At 39.3% G+C, this 16,893-nt stretch overlaps 1 protein-coding gene and 1 long non-coding RNA gene across 2 annotated transcripts in view; one reads left to right on the forward strand and one right to left on the reverse strand.

Annotated features, from left to right (window-relative positions):
- The window catches only part of LOC116872946, a 175,334-nt gene extending 173,554 nt beyond the window's left edge, over positions 1-1,780 (forward strand). The window contains exon 3 of the long non-coding RNA XR_004383712.1: positions 847-1,780. This is a non-coding gene — a long non-coding RNA (uncharacterized LOC116872946). The remainder of the gene's footprint in view (positions 1-846) is intronic.
- CENPP (centromere protein P) overlaps positions 1-16,893 on the reverse strand; it is a 225,779-nt gene that overhangs the window by 175,116 nt on the left and 33,770 nt on the right. Inside the window, exon 5 of the mRNA XM_032866467.1 lies at positions 840-936. Within this exon, the coding sequence (XP_032722358.1) occupies positions 840-936 (97 nt within the window). The remainder of the gene's footprint in view (positions 1-839; positions 937-16,893) is intronic.

A 16,893-nucleotide genomic window follows, 5' to 3' on the forward strand; every position in this document is an offset into this window, starting at 1 on the left:
CTTCTCCAGGAACCACAGTGCAGGTACAGGCATGTTTCATTGTAAGGAAAGTTCTACGTCTGACAGATTTTATTAACTCAACCAAACAGAATGCAAATAATAACAGTAGTAGTGATAGCAGTAATAATAACAATAATAATAAGTCCAAACAAACAAGAGTTAGTACCAGTCATAAAAACAACAGTCAGGACCTGGGGTTAGCCTTTTGAGATACTATATCAACTCTTTCAAAACTGGATTTTGTGTGGACCACTGCTGTCAAAACTGCTACCATACAACTAAAAAGAATATGGGTGATTATAATGTAGCCCAATGTAATTCTAGCTATGCCAGAAAACAGAATAATAAGAAGTCTTTGAATGTTTCTGTTACCAGACTTAAGAGACATTATTATACCAGAATCAGGCTTTAATACTTAAAACTGAAATAGATGATAATTAAGAAACTCAAAATACAGAGTATGACTAGGAATTAAAGATTACAGTGCTAGGTGGTAAGCCCACTATGATAACACTCATTTTAGCATTTGTATTTTACTTCAAGTACCCCTGACAGATTAATTTTTCAAAATGTGTATAAGATAAATAAGAATATAACTATACCTCTTTCAAGGTATCTCCTAAAACAAATGACTCACTGGTTTGTACAAAAGCATTCCTCCTCATTTATTCCAAATAACTGCAAATTCCAGAAGTCAATGAAAATATTGTTTCAAAACTTTAAGGAAAAATGTTACATTAAATCCCCAAATTAATACCACCTTCACTTTTCGGATATGTTTAAATTTAAACCAGCCTGACTTTTTGAGTATGTTTAAATTTTAAAACTTCAGACCCTACCTTGAAGTGTTCAAATGTCCGTTTACGATATTCGCACCACTCCACAAAAAAGTGTAGGCTTCGGAAAAACATCAGCAGATCTCTTCTTTCTTCTGCTCTGTAGGAATAGAAGATTTTATGATTCATAAATGTCAGAAATGAGAGCCCCATCTTGGCATTTTTAATCATATTGCTTTTTATATACCCTAAAGCTAAAAAAAGTACTTGATACACTTCTATATTCTGAACTCTGAGTACGTGTCCCTGTGTGATTGCTAATGCTAATTTGCCCTTTGCCCTTTGCCCCATCTTAAAATGTTTAAATCCTAAACAAGGTACCTCTCAAATACCACTCTGTCCTTGAATTTGTATTTGATGACCATGGCATATAATAAAGACTATTTCTGGCACAGAGCTTCAAAAACCCTTGGAATTCCTGAGTGACCAGTGTGTGTCTCTTATGCTAATGAAGTGACACATGGTGGCCCCTCGATAGCCTAAGGATAGGGGCTGGTCACCACAAAGACTAACCACATGCTTAACAGGTTGGAACTTTGGGCCAACCAGACCTCCAGCAAGGACAGGGGGACTGGAGGAGTTTCATCACATGGCACCTGAAGTGGGCCACCTTGTTCAGGACTTTGCCCTTAACCTGTAGGTCTGCACTAAATCTGAGCAGTGTCAGGACTGAACTAATTGCAGGACATTCCGGGGGGTGTCAGAGATTATTCTCTGAACAGTGACCTCACCACCACACCACACGACCTATTCCAAAATGGCTAGAAATAATTTTTGTCCTATTGCCTATGAGCTCTCATGGAATTGATCTTAATGCTCTTAACGCTATGCCTATTGTTATATTGATACCCATAAAATAAGCAACTTGTAGGCAAGATGAGTGTATTCACTTAACCGGGCTTTCAATAAATGATTGTGGGAGTCGAGTTCCCATACTGGTCATCATGGAGTAATCATACTCCACCTCAACATTCCAAGTTAGAACATGGACATAACACACAAAGCAAATCCTGGAAGACTCTGAAACGTGGACAAGAGAAGGCAGGAATGGGTACAAAACTTCAGGAATTAAGGGAGGATTGGGTGATGAGTTCCTCGGGGTTTATTTTTGCCTCCCATAGATCCCAGTCTGGATGGTACACCACACTGCGACTCAGAACTGCCAAAGGTTGGAGTAAAAAAGAAAACAGACAAAAAAGGTCCCAAGCAAAGATCATTCCCTCCAGCCAGCAGGGGTTGTATAAAACAAAAGAGGAAGTACCCTGCTCTCCGTGATGAATTTTTGGATTTAACACCAAAAGCTAAGGCAGCAAAACCAAAAATAAACAAGGGATCACATCAAACTAAAAAGCATCTGCACACCAAAGGAAACCATCCACAAAATGAAAAGGCAGCCTACTGACTGGGAAAAAAATATTTGCAAATCATTTATCTGACTAGGGGTAGATAACCAAAATATATAAAGAACTCATAAAACTCGAATTGCTTCTCACAATCCCAGTGCAGCTTTCCACCCATGGGTCCTATCTCCATGTTTTAAATCACCTTTTTACACACACACACACACACACACACACACACACACACACCACACACACACCCTCATAAAACTCAATAGCAAGAAACTATGATCACATTAAAAAATGGACAGAGGACCTGAATAGACGTTTTTCCAGAGAAGACACACAAAAAGAGGCTCAACATCACATCTGGAGAAATGGAAGTCAAAACCACAACAAGAGATCACCTTACACCTACCAGAACAGCTAGTATAAGACAAGAACCAACTGGTGTTGGTGAGGATGTGGAGAAAAAGAAACCCGCATGCACTGTTGGTGGACATGCAAACTGGTGCAATTAATAGGAATATAAATTGGTGTACTGTGTAAAAGAGTATGGAGGTTCCTCAAAAAATTAAAACTAGAACTACCACATGACCCAGCAATTCTACTTCTGGGCATCTATCCAATAGAACTGAAAATACTAACTCAAAAAGTTAGCTGCACTTCCATGTTCACAGCAGCATTATTTACAATAGCCAAGACATGGAAACAATGTAACTGCCCACCAATGAAAGGAGAGATAAAGAAATTCTGGTATCTAAACACAATGGAATATTATTCAGCCATAAATAAGAAGGTAATCCTGTCATTTGCAAGAGCATGATCAATCCTTAAGGACATTATGCCAAGGGAAATAAATCACACAGAAAAAGACAAATACTATATGATTTCACTTACATGTGAGATCTGAAAGAAACAAATTCACAGATTTATGGAATAGATTGGTGGTTGCCAGAGGGGATGGGTGGGGAGTGGACAAATGAGTGAAGGTGGTCAAAAGGTAAAAACTTCCAGTTATAAAATAAATGAGGGGCACCTGAGTGGCTCAGGGGCTTAAGCCTCTGCCTTCAGCTCGGGTCATGGTCTCAGGGTCCTGGGATCAAGCCCCGCATCATCGGGCTCTCTGCTCTGCAGGGGGCCTGCTTCCCCCTCTCTCTCTGCCTGCCTCTCTGCCTACTTGTGATCTCTCTCTCTCTGTCAAATAAATACAAAAAAATAAAAAATAAATAAAAAATAAATGAGCCTTGGTGATCCAATATACAGCATGGTGACTACAGTTAACATTACCATATATTTGGAAGTTGCTAAGAGTGTAAATGTTAAAAGTTCTCTTCAGAAAAAAAACTGTAAATACACGTGGTGATAGATGTTAATCACTTTTTGCAATGATCATTTTACAATATATACATATACCGAATCATTATGCTGTACACCTGAAATGAAGATAGTGTTTTATGTCAACTAAATCTCAGTTTTAAAAAAATTCAAAGTTTGAAATCATGCAATTTAATCCAATGAACATAATGTTTGTAAGTTTGCTCTGTGATTTATTACTTAGCAGTGTAAGTTTTCAAACATTAGGGAATAAAATTTTTGAAGCGGCTGAAGAAGGCATGCGGAACAGAAGCCTAACGCCCAAGAGGAGCTGAGCCCTCTTCCTCCCAACCAGGCAACCGGCTGTGCTGACAGGAAGCAAAGCCAGCAAAGAAGCAGGAATCATGCTGCTGTTGGGAGACTGTGGGAAGACCTTTGTCAACTAGCCCCACCCAACACCAAGCAAAATGAGACACGAGGCGGTGCCATTCCCACTCCTCACCAGAATGGCTCCTGCAAACACAGGAAGCCTCTTTGTCAACTTTCTCCTTCCTACACGAAGTGACCCCAAGCACACAGTGGGGAGAATCAGGCAGAACGAATTTGGGAAAGGGATCCTTTATATTTATGTATGAAGTCCTGAACAAAGTGGCCCTCACACAAAGCTGACCAGAAACAATAAAGCAAAAATATCAAGAACTGAATTACGGTGTAGAATACTGTCCAGAATTCAGAGTGGCCTTAGGGCAGTGGATAAGAAATCAAAATACAGCCCATAAACTATAACATCCCCTAAACTATAGCCCATAAAAGAATGTGCTTTTGAATAAAAGCATGTTGACAAGGACAACTGCAAAAATGGCATAGGGGTTATGGGGACAGTCTTTCCTTAGAAACACCAAAAACTACCACATGCCTGTCAGAATCACACTTAATAGGAAATTGGGAAGCCAGTAAAATGTTTACAGCAATCCAGCCAACACATAACCAGGAGAAGGGCCACTGAGCAGAGAAGGAAAATGTTGTAGTTTTTTAGCTTCTGCTAGCCATGTCCACCACCTGAGCACAGTGGGTCTTTAAGATCACATTCTGCTTTCTCAGTGGAACCCCATTCTGACCACAGTAGACTGGATCTTGTTCCCAAAGAACTGTGTTTCTTTTGTATTCCCAACTGAGCTCCGTTTGTTATGTTCTGTCTGTAGGATCCCTAAGGACTAATGGAAGGGGCCTATTTTCCACGTAACTCATAACTTTCTTGAACACATGACTATGCAGAGGTTATTTCTCAAAGATAGAGAGTCAAATGAATAAGCCAGTGCCAACTGGCACAAAATAACAATTCCGAGAAAAAACAGACATGTTGAAAGCCAAGGGAGGAAAAGGTATAGAGTGAGAATCTTTAGAAAATAGCTTGAAAGGAGTCCATATAAGAAGGAACTGGAAAACCATGTGAATGTATAGGGCAGGAAGTATGCTCAGAGAAGACCTGAGAAGACCACACACTTTCACCTCTGGCTGATGTTTAGGCTAAAGGCAAGCAGGGCAGGGAGGCAAAGGCAGTGCGGAAAGGCCTTGCTAAGTGCAAAAGGAATGTCCAATATGCAGCCAAAACACAGAGACAAGAGATAAAATATTTTTGCTTTCGCTGTTTTTTCTTTTTGTGCATAATATTCAAAATGTCCATACTCAACAACCACCACAAGAAATTAAGCATGCAGGGCGCCTGGGTGGCTCAGTGGGTTAAAGCCTCTGCCTTCAGCTCAGGTCATGATCTCAGGGTCCTGGGATGGAGTCCCACATCGGGCTCTCTGCTCAGCAGGGAGCCTGCTTCCTCCTCTCTCTGCTTTCCTCTCTGCCTACTTGTGATCTGTCTCTGTTAAAGAAATAAATAAAATCTTAAAAAAAAAAGAAAGAAAGAAATTAAGCATGCAAAGAAAAAATATAAAATGACCCAGATACAAGAAGGAAAAGGTTAACAGAAACTGTCCTCAAGGAAACAATGGAACTACTACTACAGACTTTAAGTCAGTGTGTCTGAAATATGTTCAAAGAACTCAAGGAAACCAAGAAAATAATATGTATGATAAGGAATACTAATAAAGACACATTAGAAAAAGGAAACACAGGGGCGCCTGGGTGGCTCAGTGGGTTAAGCCGCTGCCTTCAGTTCAGGTCATGATCTCGAAGTCCTGGGATCGAGCCCTGCATCGGGCTCTCTGCTCAGCGGGGAGCCTGCTTCCTCCTCTCTCTCTGCCTGCCTCTCTGCCTGCTTGTGATCTCTCTGTCAAATAAATAAATAAAATCTTTAAAAAAAAAAAAGGAAACACAGAAATTTTGGAACCAAAAATTATAAAACTTGAAATGAAAAAGTCACTGAAGTGTTCGACAGATTTGAGCAGGCAGAATAATCTCCAAAAATGAACATATAGGCTGAGTGAAATTATCCACTCTAAAAAACAGGAAGAAAAAGAATGAAGAAAAATACATGGAGTCTAAAAAACTATAGGATACCATCAAGTGTACCAACACCCATACAGCTGGAGTCACAGGAGAGCTGCAGGAGAAAGAAGTTGAAAGTGTATCTCAAGAAATAATGGTCCAATCCTCTCCGAATTGGATGAAAACTTTAGCACATCTGAGAAGCTCACAAACTATAAGGATGAACTCAAAGAGCTGTACACTGAGGCACGTTGTACTCAAACTATCAACACCAAAGACAGAATGACAAGAAAGCAACTCATCAGATAAGGAATCATAAGTAAAATTATTCACTGATTTATCAACAACCATGGAAGCGAGAAGGCACTGAAAAGACATTAACGTGCTAAAAGAGAAAGAGTTAACCAAAAATTCTATGTCAAAACTATCCTTTAAGAATAAGGATAAATCAAGACATTTTCATACTAAAAAGCTGAGGGAGTTCATGATTAATATACCTGACCTACAAGAAATGTTAAGGGAGGGATACCTGGGTGGCTCGGTCGGTTAAGCCGCTGCCTTCGGCTCAGGTCATGATCCTGGGGTCGTGGGATCGAGTCCCATGTTGGGTTCCTTGCTTGGAAAGGAGCCTGCTTCTCTCTCTGCCTCTGCCTGCTTGTGCATGCTCGCTCGCTCTCTCTCTCTCCCCACCGTGACAAATAAATAAATAAATAAATAAAATCTTAAAAAAAAAAAAAAAAGAAAGAAAGAAATGTTAAGGGAATCCTTTAGGCTACAGTGAGAGAATACTGTAGAGTAACTCAAAGTCTTATGGAGAAATAACGAGCACTGGTTACACAGGTAAATAACAAAGGCAATATTACTGTACCTTTGATTTATAACCCCTTTTTCCTATATTAATTAAAAACAAATGCATAGAGCAATAATGTAAAATCTGTTAATGAGTATGCTATGTATAAAAATGTAACCTATGATAATAACAATATAAAAGAGAAGGGAAAGAGATATAAGGGAAGAGTTTATGTATACCTTTGAAAGTAAGTTGATATTATTCCATACTAGGTTGTTATAAGCCTAAGATGTTAATTGTAATCCTCAAGGGAGACACAAAGACAACTAAAAACTACACAGATAAGAAGGGAAAAGAGAATCAAAATGGAGCACTATGAGAATCAATTCAACATAAAAGGAGTTAGTAATGGAGGAATAAAAATGACATGGTAAACAGACAACAAAAAGCAAATGACAGAAGCACGTACTTCCTTGTTAGTAGTTACTTTTAAATGTAAATGGATTAAACTCCCCAACCAAAAGTCCAACTGTCAGAATGAATTTTTTAAAATTTAATGCATCTCTGTGCTGTCGGTAAGAAACTTAGAGACATATACACACACATAGAGGTTAACAAATAAAAGGCTTGAAAAAGATACTCCATGCAAATTACGACCAAAAGAGAGCTGGGGTGGCTACACTATCATCAGATGAAACAGAATTTATTTTTTTTTAAAGATTTTATTTATTTATTTGAGAGAGAGAGAGAATGAGAGAGGGAGAGCATGACAGGAGAGAGGTCAGTGGGAGAGGCAGACTCCCTGCCAAGCAGGGAGCCCAATGCTGGACTTGATCCCGGGACCCCAGGGTCATGACCCGAGCCGAAGGCAGTCGCCCAACCAACTGAGCCACACAGGCGCCCCAGATGAAACAGAATTTAAATCAAAAATTGTTACAAGAGGCAAAGTATTATATTATATACTGATACAGGGGTCAACTCACCAAAAAGATACAACATATCTTATAAACATATATGTACCTAACAAAGGATCCTAAAATATGTGAAGTATCATTTGATAAAATTCAAGGGAGAAATAAATTCAGTAACAGTTGGACATTTCAATGCTCTATTTATAATAACAGATACAACTAGACAGAAGATCAGTAAGAAAACAGAGGATCTAAACAACAGTATAAACCATTAGACTCAATAGACATAAAAAACATGCCACCCAACAACAGCATAATACATATTGTTCTCAAGTGCTCATGAAACATTTTCCAGGACAGACCCTATGTTTGGTCACAGAACAAGCCTAGATATACTTTTAGAAGACAAAATTATACAAAATATCTTTCCAACCATAATTGCATAAAATTAGGAGTTGATAAGGAAAAATGAAAAATTCACTAATATGTGGAAATACTCTTAATCAATGGGTCAAAGAATAACAAAGGAAATTAGAATGTAATTTGACACAAATGAAATGAAAACACAATCTAGCAAAACTCATAAAGAGCAAAAGCAGTGCAAAGAAAAAAATAAACACCCAGTGTGAAATAATATCAACTTATTTTCAAAGATATGCAAAAACTCTTTTTTTAAAAAAAAGAAGAGGGACGCCTGGGTGGCTCAGTGGGTTAAGCATCTGCCTTCAGCTCAGGTCATGATCTCAGGGTCCTGGGATCAAGACCCGCCTCGGGCTCTCTCTATCTTCCCCCTCTCTCTATCTGCCTCTCTCCCTACTTGTGATCTCTCTGTCAAATAAATAGAATCTTTAAAAAAAAAAAAAAAAGAAAAAAAGAAGAAGAAAAATCTCATCAATAACCTTACTTTATACTTAGGGAACCAGAAAAGAAGAGCAAACTGAACACAAAGCTGGCAGAAGGAAAGAAATAGTAAAGATTAAAATACATATAATGCAATAAAGAACAGAAAAATAAACAAAACCAAAATTTGTTTCTTTGGAAAAATTAACAAAACAGATAACCTTTTTAGCTAAGTTGACTAAGAAAAAAGACAATTCAAATTACCAAAATCAGAAATGAATGTGGGAGATATTATCAATGACCTTACAGAAATAAAGAGGATTATAGGAGAATGCCTAAACAATGTATGGCAACAAATTCAATAATCTGGATGGAATGTGCAAATTCTTAACAGTACACAAACTACCAAAATTGACTCAAGAAGAAATAGAAAATCTGAATATACTTGTAACAAGTAAAGAGACTGAATCAATAATTAAAGTTTACTAGCAAAGAATGTCTAGGACCAGATGGTTTCACTACTGAACTCTCTCAAACACTCACAGAAGAGGGGCACCTGGGTGGCTCAGTGGGTTGGGGCCTCTGCCTTCAGCTCAGGTTGTGGTCCTGGGGTCCTGGGATCGAGCCCTACACTGCTCCCCAGAGAGCCTGCTTCCTCCTCTCTCTCTGCCTGCCGCTCTGCCTACTTGTGATCTCTGTCAAATAAATAAATAAAATCTAAAAAAAAAACCCAAAAAACCCACACTCACAGAAGAACTAACATCAATCATTCTCAGACTCTGAAAGAAAAGTAAAGAAAGAAAAAAAAAAAAAAGAATGAGGCCAGCACTATCCTGATAGAAAAGCCAGACAAAGATATCTCAAGAGAAGAAAATTATGAACTCACACCCTTAAGAATACAGGAAAATGTAATCACTTACATTTCTATACAAGTGATGAAGGATGTAAAGATAAAACAACTCAATTTACAATACCATCCAGAAGAATAAAACACATAGGAATAAATCTACCCAAAGAAGCCCAAACTTATGCACTGAAAACTACAAAACATTACTGAAAGATTCTAAAGGAAGCCTGAAGTCTGCAGGAAACTGCCCCTCCCCCTGCTTGTGTATACACACATGCTCACTCACTCTTTCTCCCCCTCACTCTCTCTCAATAAATAAATAAATAAATAAATAAATAAATTTTAAAAAAATAAATTAAGCCCAGATTAATGGGAAGACATCTGTGATGGTCAGGACACTTAACACTTAGACAGAAATACACTTCAAAGTGGTCTACAGGGTCAATGCAATCCCTATCAAGTCCCAACGGCCTTTTTTTGCACAAATAGAAAAGCCAAGCTTAAAATTCACATGGAATATTTATTTCATATTTAGAGACACTAAATACCCAAAACAATCTTGAAGAAGGAAAAAAAAACTAGAGGACTCATACTTCCCTATTTCAAAATATACTACAAATCAACAGTAATCAAGACAGTATGAAACGAATAAAAGCATAAATATTTGGATAACTGGAATAAAATTAAGTCTTGAAATAAAATCATAGACCCATGTTCAATTTGTTTGATGGGGTGCCAAGACCATTCGATGGGGGTAAGAACAGTTCCTTCAAAAACATGCAGGGATGAGTGGATACCCAACTGCAAAAGAATGAAGTGGCACCCTTCCTTTTATACCATATGCAAAAATTAACTCAAAATGGATCAAAGGACTAAATACAGAACCTACAAAATTCTCAAAAGGATATATAGAAGCAAATATCTGACCTTGAATTTGAATATGGTTTCTTAACTATGATGATAAAATGATGAATATCAAAATAAAAAATACTGTAATCTTTATAAAACTCAAACCTTTTGTGCATCACAAGTTATTTATCAAGGTAATAAAAAGAAACTATGTGGTGGCATTCAGAAAACATATACCTGATAAGTGTCTGGCTCCCAGAATATATAAACAACTCTTTTTTTTTTTTTTTAAAGATTTTTTATTTATTTATTTTTGTGAGAGAGTGAGAGAGAGGGAGCATGAGTAGTGGGAGGGGCAGAGGGAGACGCAGACTCCCTGCCAAGCAGGGAGCCCTGTGGGACTCTATCCTAGGACCCTGGGATGATGACCTGAGCTGAAGGCAGACACTTAACCAACTGAGCCACCAAGGTGCCCTATATAAACAACTGTTAAAATTCAACATAAAAATCAAAAAACTGCTGAAACAACCCATCATGAACATTGTTGAAAGAAATGTAAAAATAGAAATTATCAACAAAGAAATAACAGATAAAAAAGGGGTAATTTAAAACTGAAAAATACAATAATTTACTTTTTACTTTTATTTTTCTTAAAGATTTTATTTATTTGAGAGAGAGAACACAAGTTGGGGGGGAAGGGGTAGAGGGAGAGAGAGAAGCAGGCTCCCCAATGAGCAGTGAGCCCAATGTGGGGCTCCATCCCAGGACCCTGAGATCATGACCTGAGCTGAGGGCAGATACTTCATCTACTGAGCCACCCAGGTACCCCCAAAATAGAATAATTTAAATACAAATCTCACGAACTTAGTTCCATAGTAGAATGGAGGTGGTAGAGGAAAGAATCTGGGAGCTGAAAGATAAATCAACAGAAATTATCCAGTATCAACAGAGAATACATACTTATTTGAGGGGAAAATGAAGAGTTCTTCAGGAAATTGTGAAATAATAACAAAAGATTTAACCTTCATGTCATCAGTCTCAGAAGGAACAAGGAAAAGTGCCTAGGCTTAAAAAAAACATTGAAAGAAATGAGTGAATAATTCCCAAATGTGATAAAAAACAAAACAAAAACTATGCCTACCGAGTCATACAGATGTCTAAACCCAGACAAATGACAAGCAAATTTCTGAAAATTAAAAACAAAGCAAAGAAATAAAAATTGACTGTATTTCTCACCAAAAACCAAAGGGGCCAGTAACAAGTGGCACTACATTTCTCACATGCTGAAAGGAAAGGACTACCCAACTAAAATTCTATATCCAAAGAAAATCATCTTCCAGACTGGAAGTAAAATAAAGATTCTCATATAAGAAAATTAAGATAATTTACTACCAGAGACGACATTTGCATAATTTCCTTTAGCTCCTTGAACATATTTAAAATAGCTGATTTAAAGTCGTTGGCAAGGGCACCTGGGTGGCTCAGCTGGTTGAGCAACTGCCTTCGGCTCATGTCATGATCCCAGATTTCCAGGATTGAGTCCCACATCGGGCTCCCAGGTCCTTGGGGAGTCTGCTTCTCCCTCTGACCTTCTCCTCTCTCATGCTCTCTCTCACTCATTCTCCCTCAAATAAATAAATAAAATCTTTAAAAAAATAAAATAAAATTTTAAAAAGTCATTGGCAAGTCCAGGGGTGTCTGGATGCCTCAGTGGGTTGGGCATCGGACTCCTGATTTCACCTTGGGTCATGATCTCAGGATGCTGGGATTGAGCCCAGGGTCCGGTTCTGTGCTCAGCAGGGAGTTGGCTTAGGATTCTCTTTCTCTCCCTCTAGCCCCCTCCCAAATAAATAAATCTTTAAAAAAATTATCTTCTCTCCCTCTGCCCCTCCACCCCCCCAATCCCCACTCGTGCTCCCTCTCCTTAAAATAAATAAATAAATAAATAAATAATAAAATCTCTGGCAAGTTCAACAACTGAATTTCCTCAGGGACAGTTTCTATTGATTAGTTGCTTTTTACCCCATAAGAAAGTACGGGCCATACTTTCTTGTTTTGCATGTCTTGTAATTTTTGTTGAAAACTGAACATTTTAAACAATACAGTGTGGTAATTCTTGAAATCAGATTCCCCCTCTCTCCAAAGACTGCTGTGCTTTTTGCTCTTTTTGTCTGTTCAGTGACTTTCCTGAATGAATCTACGGTCTATAGTCTGCTGTGTTAGCTACACAAGTCTCTGCTCAGTTAGCTGACATATGACCAAGATTCACCTAAACGCCTAGAACCTGTGTGTCACAGGGTCTCTGTGTGCTGGGGCACACCTTAGGCACTCAGTGAGGCAAACAATACTCCCTTGGCCTTCACCTGTCACTTCAGCAAAACCTCACCCTCAGCCAGGAGTGAGAACAGTAGTCAGGGCCATCTCAGATGTCCCCTGAGTATGAAGATGACCCAACACATGGACCTTCTAGATTCGCAGGCTATATATCAGGGCTTTCAAAGTCCTTAGGGTGATCCCATTCTCCAGCTTTTCCTTTTAAGGTTTGAACCTAACCTGTTAATTCCCCCAGCTATTATGCACCACCTTAGGCAGTCATGAAGTTTAGAAATTGTGTCCAAGTAGCTTCAACAAATGCTCCCAGAGAAAAGGCTTTCACGTGGGACAAGCTCTATGTCAAGTTCAGGAAATGCAGCCTTGCAAGTGAGCTCCTTCAGGGCCCTAACAGTTCAGTAGGAAGGAATCTCTGAAGGAATCAGAACCATTCGGCTCCCCCTCGTGGCTGCCTGGCTTGCTGGCTGCACTGTAATTGCAGGCTCCCATGGAGCTGGTAAGGGAGAACTAGTAACAGCACTGAAGAAAGTATTTACCAATGTTCCGCTGTTTTTCCTAAATAAATGCTCCCTAGATTGTTGCAAGACTTCAGTTCATTTCGTAAGTTCTGAAAAATATGACACCTTTGGCCAGTTTTCTTGTTGCTTTTATGGAGGACAGAATTTTCAAGGGTACTTACTCTGCGAGTTTCACAGACATCTATGCCCTGGATTTTAAAAAGCACTCAAAAAGGGCTCTGTATTGACCATGTGGTTTCTGTATTCTGAAGCTTTAACATCCGGGGCCTTACTGACCCTGGAGGAACTGTCCCGCTCAAGGTTACAAGGTTGCCTGTGAGCATGCTTTTCTTTTTTCTCTTTTTTTTTTTTTTTTTTTTTTAGATTTTATTTATTTGACAGAGAGAGAGATCACAAGTAGGCAGAAATGCAGGCAGAGAGAGAGGGGGAAGCAGGCTCCCTGCTGAGCAGAGAGCCCAATGCGGGTCACAATCCCAGGACCCTGAGATCATGACCTGAGCCAAAGGCACAGGTTTAACCCACTGAGCCACCCAGGCACCCCTTCTTCTCTTTTCTAAGTAGGCTCCACACCAGTGTTCAACATGGAGCCCAATGCTGGGCTTGAACTCACTACCCTGAGATCAAGACCTGAGCAGAAACCAAGAGTCAGCCACCCAACCAACTGAGCCACTCAGGTGCCTCAAGCATGCTTTTCAAACACGATCCAACCAGCCCAGAGCCCACAACCCAACATCTCCTTTATTAAGCTTCCAAAATTCTGGCTGCCATCCACCTACCTTAATTACCCAGGATCAGGTACTAGACAACCAAGGACAACCTCCATGCCCCACAGCATCCTGAAATTATTCAAACTAGTCAAGCCTAAGCTTATTCACCTTGCCTCACCTGTTCCTTCCCTCAAAAACCACTATAATAATCCCCCTCCCCTCTGCCTCCAGATCCCTGCCAGTCAGTGCTTCTCCCAGTGGCCCTCAGTAACATGGTGAGCTCCTGCTATTAGGAACTGTAACAAACTATCTTTTCTTTTTTTTTTTTTTAGATTTTTATTTATTTGACAGAGAGAGCGCAAGCAGGGGGAGCAGCAGGCAGAAGGAGAGGAAGCAGCAGACTCCCTGCTGAGGAAGAAGCCCAATGTGGGCTTGATCCCAGGGCCTTAAGATCATGACCTGAGCCGAAGGCAAATGCTTAACCGACTGAGCCACCCAGGTGTCCCACAAACTAACTTTTCAATGGCAACTATCTCTTGATCAGCTGGCCTTACTATACTCAGATAATACTACAACCTATTAAAATAGGATCCCATGCACTTTTTTCTAACTTTTCTGTATTAGCCATGCAGTACACAGAAGCTCAGATGTATAGATCAAATATAAGCTGTTGGTTCCTGTACATAGCAAAAGGACTACCTCAGAATATATTAACAGCAGTGGTGAGGTTTATTTCCTCCATTCTTGGTCCCATAACAAGTGATGAACTCACTGGGACTGCTTCTCAGGGAGACCTCACCAAACTGGTCCTCATGGGAGCTAGAGTTATACAATAGTGCTCTCTCTGCAGAGGTGATCAATGTGCGGCAGCTCGTGATCACTCAACAAAAGGCGCTCTGATGCCACTCTGAATTTCGTCTCAGTGAGCTTATCAGAACGTAGAACGACAACTCCATGAGGGCTTCTGTGTTAAGTCAGCGCCACGAGTAACCGAACTGTGATTCCTGTTCATTCAGTGCACCTGTGCAATGACTAATCTGAGCAGCTTCTTTCCAAATCCCTCCCATTTATGGCTTTTTATGATTTTCTGTACTTTTTTTTCCTCTTTTCCCCAAAGAGAGTGATTTCCGAAAAACAAAACAAAAAACAAAAACCCAGCATCTGACACACAGAATTCATTCTTGAGGAATTTCTGTAACTAGATCAGTTGAGTATATTGTAAATAGTAGTGGGCATGTATACTTAGCAAAGGAGTTTAGGAATCTGTGCTACAAGTAATACCAGACAATAAGCGATCTGTCAGATGAAGTAATTCCATATGCAGTGGGTGGCCCTGGGGGGATAGAGTTTTGTAGATCCAGTTTTGCTGAGGCAGTCTCCAAATACTGGCAATCACTCTGTATTATAAAGGAAACCTAAATCACGAATGTTCTTCTAATAGCTCTATTGTTCTAATTCAAGTAAATTCCACTATTTCTCAGAAATACTTTTATCCTTAATTTTGGGAATGAGCAAAACATTGTAAATAATTTCTTCCAGTTTGTTCATTTTGCAGATAAAAAAAAAGAGCTCCACAGTGATTAAATATCTTTCCTAATCCAGTAGCATTAGTCATTAGTTTAAGGAAAAACACAATGAAATATGTTATATGAATGTATACTGTCCTTACTGTATTTATAATTTGTCCTAGAGATTAGATATACATCGCAGTGATTATAAGGTAAAACACGGTACATTTTTTAGAATACCTAGAGTTGATAACAACTGTGTCTAGGATGCAGTTAAGGGAGGCCAGCTCCCTGACCTACTCTGTGTCACCCTCTCCATGAAGTCTTCCCTGCCCATGCTATCTAAATTAGATACCTTTCCCTCACCTTGCACATCCCCTATCTCCCATCCTCTTTTATGTTTCCCATACCACTTCTCTCTCTCTAAAGGATTACCTACTTTATGTATTAGTTTTGTTTATTGTCTGTTCCCATAGTAGAAAATAAGTTCACGGGGGCAAAGATGTTGTGTTCTTTTCACTGCTACATATCAAGCAACACAGCAATTTTGCCACTTAGTAAATATGCACTTTCATTCCCAGGGCCCTTATATCAACATTTACCACCCCGTAGTAATTCTGCTTATTCACTGGACTGTAAGCTTCAAGAAGTCAGGAGCTATGTATCTTGTTCAGTATTATATTTTTAGAGACTAATATGTCACAAAGTATGTAACATGCATTTAATACAGATGTATTTATTTATGTTTAAATTTATACACTTAAGCAGGAGAGGTATATTTTGAGCATGGAAAATCTTTTTCTGCTAGAATAGAAGGATGTGTTCAAAACTATGATGAGAGAGGGGCACCTGGGGCTCAGTGAGTTAAGCATCTGCCTTCAGCTCAGGTCATGATCCCAGGGTCTGGGATAGAGCCTCATGTCAGGTTCTCTGCTCAGCCGGGAGCCCGTTTCTCCCTTTCTCTCTGCCTGCCCCTACTCCTGCTTGTGTGTGCACTTGCGTGTGCTGCCAAATAAATAAAATCTTTTTTTTTTTTTTTTTTTTTTTTTAGATTTTACTCATTTGACAGAGAGAGAGATAGCGAGAAAGGGGACAAAAGCAGGGGGAGTGGGAAAGAGAGAAGCAGGGTTCCCGCCGACCAGGGAGCCCAATGCAGAGCTCAATCCCAGAACCCTGGGATCATGACCTCAACCAAAGGCAAACAACTTAACCACTGAGCCACCCAGGTGCCCCAAATAAATAAAATCTTTTAAAAAAATTATGATGAGGGAGTAGCACATGGATTTAGGAGCCAACATGAAGAAGTTCCCACTGGGCAGTCTAAGATAATTTAAGCACCAAAATAAATAAAGAAGAGTGAGAAATTATTAATATTTTAAAAATAAGAATGAATGAAAAAATAAACAGATATGTACACATAAACACATATACAGGGGCAAAAGGAAATCGATTTCTTAAGCACAAGGCATAGCAGCTATTGAGATAAGTGGAGGAAGAGCTAGACTTAAAATACCATTTTGCAACCATCACCAGGAGATGATGCTAAATCTAGGCAGAAATTTTAATGAAGAGTAGTATCGGCATGGTCAAAAAATATTTCCCCATGGACTGCCTATTATTGCAAGAGAGGGCAAAAGCCCAAAAACAAAACTACTGGCAA

Source organism: Lontra canadensis, unplaced genomic scaffold, assembly GCF_010015895.1.
Source record: "Lontra canadensis isolate GAN:19392208 unplaced genomic scaffold, GSC_riverotter_1.0 scaffold31, whole genome shotgun sequence".
NCBI lineage: Eukaryota > Metazoa > Chordata > Mammalia > Carnivora > Mustelidae > Lontra > Lontra canadensis.